The sequence below is a fragment of the Phocoena phocoena genome, chromosome 20 (genome assembly GCF_963924675.1).
Source record: "Phocoena phocoena chromosome 20, mPhoPho1.1, whole genome shotgun sequence".
Lineage (NCBI taxonomy): Eukaryota > Metazoa > Chordata > Mammalia > Artiodactyla > Phocoenidae > Phocoena > Phocoena phocoena.
This window is the reverse complement of record NC_089238.1, coordinates 56885870-56891667: the sequence shown is the minus strand read 5'-3', so window position 1 is coordinate 56891667 and position 5798 is coordinate 56885870. Positions and strand designations below refer to the sequence as shown.

The window sequence follows — 5798 nt, the reverse complement described above, 5'->3', positions numbered from 1 at the left end:
GCAGGCACTCGGGGGTGGCTCTGACCAGGGGGTCCCGCTGACCTGGAGTCTGTCCCCCACTCCCCAGCCACCCCTGGCCTGGCTGCACCCAAAGGCGTCCCTACTCTCTACTCATCCACTCCCACCACGCCCTGACCGACCCGGCACGAGCACGTGGTCCCGAGGACGCAGGCGCACATCCCCTGAGACGCCCGCCCCGTAAGGGCTCCCAGACCCCAGTGCATTCTACTTATTCGTCACGGGAGTCTCTTCTCGGTGTCACTCTCTCCACTCACCTCAGCTTTATGGTCATCAATAAATTTCCATTGGCCAACCTGGCCCAACACCCCGTCCAGATTTCTGGATTGGGGCTGGGGCTGAGGATGGAGGAGGCGGGTACTCGGCCACCGGGTACCTGGGAACTCTGCTCTGTGCTTTGAGTGAAGCTCACAAGCCTCTCCCAGGCCCAGAGGTGATCCCAACCCGCCCCCCCACCGCCAGGCAGTCTTGGGGTAAAGGGCAGGAGATGGACCTGGGAAGATTTATGAGCCAAATGCTGAAGTTCCCAGGACCCTGCATGTTCTTCTCCCACTAACTTCTGATATTCACTTCTTGCGAGTAGAGCAGGGTAGTGGGGATAAGCGAGGGCCCATCGCAGGAGCCGGGGATGCAGGAAAAAATATGCCCGCTGCCCTGAAATGCCCTTGCGCTCACCTGCTCATTTTAGATGAGAAGGCCAAGGCGAGGGAGGGAAGGACTTTGTTCACACAGCGAGATGTGGTCCTCTAACCCCTAGCCCACTGCTCCAGCAACTCGAGGATGCGTGGCGCTACCGATTTTGGCGTCCTCGAGGACAAGCCACTTGAACCAGAGCAGTGAGGGCTGCCGGGCCACAGACCCAAGACTGGCCGTGGGAGAAGCCCAACCTTCAGCCTCTCTCCCTGAAAGCAGTGAGTCTTACAAGAAGCATGGCTACTCCAGCTGCGGCCTCTCCAGGGCTAAGAACGACGTGCAGGATGCTCAAAGGCCACTGGGTCTCCTTGGCGGCCTTTATCTGTCAAAACTGGACCCTGGTTAGAGACACAGTCCACCCAGCCAAGGCCAGTCGGGGACGCAGGGTTATCTCTGTGAGAAACGGTCTCTGTTGTGGTGTTCGGGTCACTTCCATTTTATTTGCTGTATCTTTGAGACCTGCCCGGCTGTATCTTACTGGGTCAGGAAGAAACGTGGTTATCAGACGCAGCTTCACGCAAACTGCGTTCGGTGGACCACAGAGCCGCCTAAGCAAGGAGTCCCGGCAGACCTGCAATCCGGCCCTTCCAGCCCCGACCTCCTTTCCCCTTTTCCTGAAAGGCCCTGGGCCTCCCGAGGAGAGCGGCGGAGGAAGGAGCGGCGAGCGGATGGAGACGTGGAGCCGGGACGCCCCGCGCAGTCTCTGCGCGACGGGGGCAGACGCGTAGGGTGGCGCGAAGACCAGCAAGGCAGCCGGCGGCGCCTGGGCTCCGCGCTCAGTCCCGGCGTCCGGTCTTTCCCACTACCGCGGAGCAACGGACGCCCCAGGCCACTGAGCCCCGAAGCCTCTAGGGCTGCTGCAGGCCGGGGCTGAGCCTGGCTCCGAGCGCAGGGCCTCCCCCACCCCCACCCCACACGCGGCCGGCCTCCAGGCGCTTCCCGCACTCCCGGCCTCCTCGGCCCAGGGCCTGACTCGCCTCCATTCTGCCGCCTCCACAGGCCTGGATAACTCCTCCAACAGTCCCCAGGTGGCCACGTTCCCAGGGAAATGGAAGGGGCCCTCGCCGTGGCCTCCGTGAGCCACCCGCTCAGGTGAGCGGCCCACGCACAGCGGGGACTTCTTTAAGAGGCTTTCCCAAAGGTAGGAGACCCCAGCGCGGTGTCAAGGGCAGATCAGATCTCTGACTCCGTGGTTCCATTTCTCTCTCCACTGTTTTCCATGTGTCTCTGAGACCTCCTCTGAGTTCTAAATCTTAAGGTGGGGGCAGGCTTTCAGGGAGGACTCTGAAATACCTGGGGAAGCAGAAAGCCAGCTAGAACACTCTCCTCGAGGGAAGCAAAGTGAAACCCCAGTGCCCGAGTCCGCAGTGAGCGACCTGCAGCCTCATTCTGTAGCTCAGAGAATGGTCTCAGGGGTCTCTCCCTCCCTCTCTCTGGTGCATCCCACTCAACTGAGCACCAAGGACCCGGGGGCTCACCACTCCTATGGTCATGAAAAGGAATAAAATGCAATCTTTAAGTCTCAGCCAGGTGCCACCTCTGGGGCCACAGACTGAAAGAATCAGTGTTGCACATATGGGGGAAATTATTATGCTCAAACTTCCCCCGATTCGATTTCAGCATAACATAGAGACAAAATGCCATGTTAAAGACAACGTAACGCCCAGGTTACATTCAAGGCTACCGCATCCAGCAAGATCACCTTCTGGAAAAGCGTCATCTCCTGAAGTTAAGTTCACAGGAGCTGCGCTCTAGGCAAGGTACAGACTGCCTTCTCACCTGCTGGGCTGGGAAGCTAATTCCCAACTTGGAGCTCTGGACCCCAAAGTCACACACAGAGACCAAGAGGGGAGTTGCGTGTTTTGGTCAGTGAAACAGATAGTAAAGCCATCCCCCCTCCTACGCGCAGCCGCACCTCACAAAGGCTGCATGGCTATTTAAAATTTTAAGGACAAGGTATCAAAATTGAAAAGAAAAATAATCTGTTACTCAAGGTCCTGGGAAAGTTGACAAATTTAAAACTCTAAAAGCATTGTAAATTATTTTTGAAGTGCGACGAGGCTTTAAAATTTTTCACTGCAGTAGGGTAAACATTTAGAAATCAAATCCAGAAGTGAAGAGGTCAAAGATTCACCTCTGATCTGGTCACCGCCAGGGATGGTCATTAAATGGTACAGAATCAATCCCCTTTGGATTTCCGCCATCCGGGTTCAAATTCTTTTCTGGAGAACTATTAAAGTGGGGAAGGAAGTCCGTATTTTAGGAAACTGAGGAAAAGCAGGACTCCCCCTGGTTTGTTGTCAGCTAATGGAAAATGTTTATCCTCCTCTCCCTCACCTCCTAAACTGGAGATGGCTGGACACTGGGATGGAATGGCACTGTTTGTTTTGACTATTGGCATGTTTTTCTGCGTTTAACAAAATGCATTACAGCAAATGTCATTAAGGCTCACAGCCCTTCAGGCAGCAACGTCCAAGCAGGACTGTTTCTTGATTGCCTCAGTCAGGGTGGGATTCTGAATTAATCGAAAGCCTTTTGTGACACTGGCGGGACAACAGGGGAGTTCCCCCAGTCTTCTGTGATCATCTGTAGATGTCTACACATTTACCCACCTGTGTAACAAAAATAATCAAAACAGGTGGATTTGTGAACACACCTGGTTTTTAAAAATTCGAGAATACAAACACACTGTCCGGACTTTGGGCAGAAAAACAACATGGGTTTATTTTAAGGCAAGTACAACAATTAAGACCACATAAGACAAACACAGGTCAAGTTAAATTTTTAGTGTTTTTTTTTTTCTTTTAGGAATGCTGGGGGAGGAATCTACTATACAACACCATCACACTTTGTAAATAAAAAGTATCAGATACTTGACTTCTTTATCCGCCAACAACAACAAAAAATAAATTATTTTCTTGTTTTGTAAAAGACCTACAACTGGGAAAAGAATTATATCTCATAATTGTACAGGGGGGGAACCCCGCATAGGTTTCTTGAATTTTCACTTTGGCAGTTAGAAATGGTCGGGCAAGATGAGAAATTATCCAGTGAACTCAACTTTAAATATTATATTAATGGCTCTGAAAAACAACAAAAAAATAGCCTGATTACAAATCCACACATTTGTACAGCACGGTTAGAGAAATTTAAAATTACACACAGCACATACATAATCTATAGAGACCCCCATAGACCTATGGGGGTCTCTACAGAGAATCATTACTGGATCGCTATGGGATTTGGTCCATAAGTTATAATTTTTGAAACCCCGAGTGGAGCGGTGAGCACAGCCATCCTGGAAGGGGAGGGGGATTTAAAAATCATTATTCATTTCGTTGGGCCGCGTCCCTGTACTGGGGCCTCTTGGGATCTCAGAAACGGGGCGGCGAATTAAAGTTACCTGCAACTTCGCAGAGGGCTGAGGCTGGCGCGCGCGCTCTGTGCTCCCGGGTCTGCGGAAAAAGCGGTGGGCAAGTTTGGGTTCTTTTTGCGTCTCCGCAGCCTGAACTGTTTGAGAGGGTCGCGTCTGGGAGGCGAAGCCAGAGCGGGCCAGGGCAGAGGAGGGCCGGGGCAGGTCAGTATTTCGTGCAGTCATAGGAATATGGAGCTGCGTGGCGGTAGAGAGAAGGCGTAGATCTGTAGGGCAGCTGACAGCTCGCGTTGCTGCTCACCTGGGGTTCCCCGAGGGTCGAGTTCTCAATCCCCAGCCGGTGGGAGTTGAACATCTCCCTGACGTTAGGGAAAGTCTGCTGCTGGGCTGCGAACGTGTGGCCGGAGAGGTGGTTGAGGTCCCCGCTGTGGTTCAGATACCAGGACGCCGCCTGGGCCGCGGCGGCCCCGGGCTGCGGCGCCGGCTGGGGCTGGGGAGCCGGCGGGGGCGGCGGCGCCTGCGGGTGGTGGTGGCCGTGATGCTGGTGGTGGTGGCCGGCGGCGGCGAGCGCGCCCTCCTGGCCGGCGGCGAGGTTGAGGGCGCTCAGGGGCGACGTGGGGCCGCTCGGGTGGTCCGAGAGGGCCTCGTCCAGCGCGGGCGGGACGCACATGTGCGCCGGCCGCTCGGCCCCGGTGTACAGGCTCATGGCGCGCATGCTGCACTGGTAGCCCCCGGCGCCCGCAGCCTCCAGGCCCTGCGCGCACGGCTGGCCGTAGGCGGCCGCGGGCGGCGCGGCGGCGTAGGGCAGAGCCAGCGGCGGCACCACCAGGCCCGCGCGCCCGGCCGCGGGGCTCAGCTCGCCGCCCGGCGGCGACGTTCGCAGCGTCATGATATTCTCCACGCTGAAGCCGGGCAGCCCGTTGGGCGCGCCTGCGTGGTGCTCCGGCAGCGAGCCGTCGGGGGAGCCGGCGGGCGTAGAGGCCGCGCTGCGTGGGCTGCCCTGCAGCGCACTCTCGGGGCTCAGCGTCTCCACCTTGGTGATGACCGGCAGCGCCGGCGACGCCGCCTCGCTCTTGATCACCACCTTCTTCTCGGCCTCCTTGGGGGCGTCCGCTAGTGGGGGGGCGGCCGGGGCGCCCTTGGACGCCGCCGGGGGCGGCTCCTTGAGGTGGGCCCGCTCCTCCTTCTCCTTGGGCACGTCCTTCTTCTTGAAGCGCCGCCGGCGCCGCAGGAAGCTGCCGTTCTCGAACATGTTGTAGGAGTCCGGGTCCAGGGTCCAGTAGCTGCCCTTGCCAGGTTTCTTGTCGTCGCGGGGGACCTTGACGAAGCACTCGTTGAGCGAGAGGTTGTGGCGGATGCTGTTCTGCCAGCCCTGCTTGTTCTCCCGGTAGAAGGGAAAGCGATCCATGATGAACTGGTAGATGCCGTTCAGGGTGATCTTCTTCTCGGGCGCGTTCTGGATCGCCATGGTTATGAGCGCGATGTAGCTGTAGGGCGGCTTCACGAGGTCCTTGGGCGCCGCGGGCTGGTGGTGGTGGTAGGGCGCGTAGGAGCGGCCCATGCCCGCGCCGTACTGCTCCGGGTGCCCCGAGTAGACACCCATGGGGCTGGCCATGCCTCCGTAGCTGCCCGCCGCCCGGTAGTAATTCTGCTCGCTCAAGTAGGGCACCACTCCCAGGGCGTTGGGGTCGGACACAGAGTAGCGCGCCTGCAT

General features: G+C 57.3%; 1 protein-coding gene across 1 annotated transcript; it reads right to left on the bottom strand.

Moving 5' to 3' along the window:
- Positions 1 to 4289: 4289 nt before the first annotated feature.
- On the bottom strand, positions 4290 to 5798 carry FOXC2 (forkhead box C2). The gene has a single exon (XM_065899153.1). It carries the CDS (start codon positions 5796 to 5798, stop codon positions 4290 to 4292), a length of 1509 nt encoding a protein of 502 aa, XP_065755225.1.

Bases quoted from the DNA above. Each gene is read 5' to 3' on its own strand.
- FOXC2 (XM_065899153.1), bottom strand. From the start codon at position 5,798: ATGCAGGCGCGCTACTCTGTGTCCGACCCCAACGCCCTGGGAGTGGTG.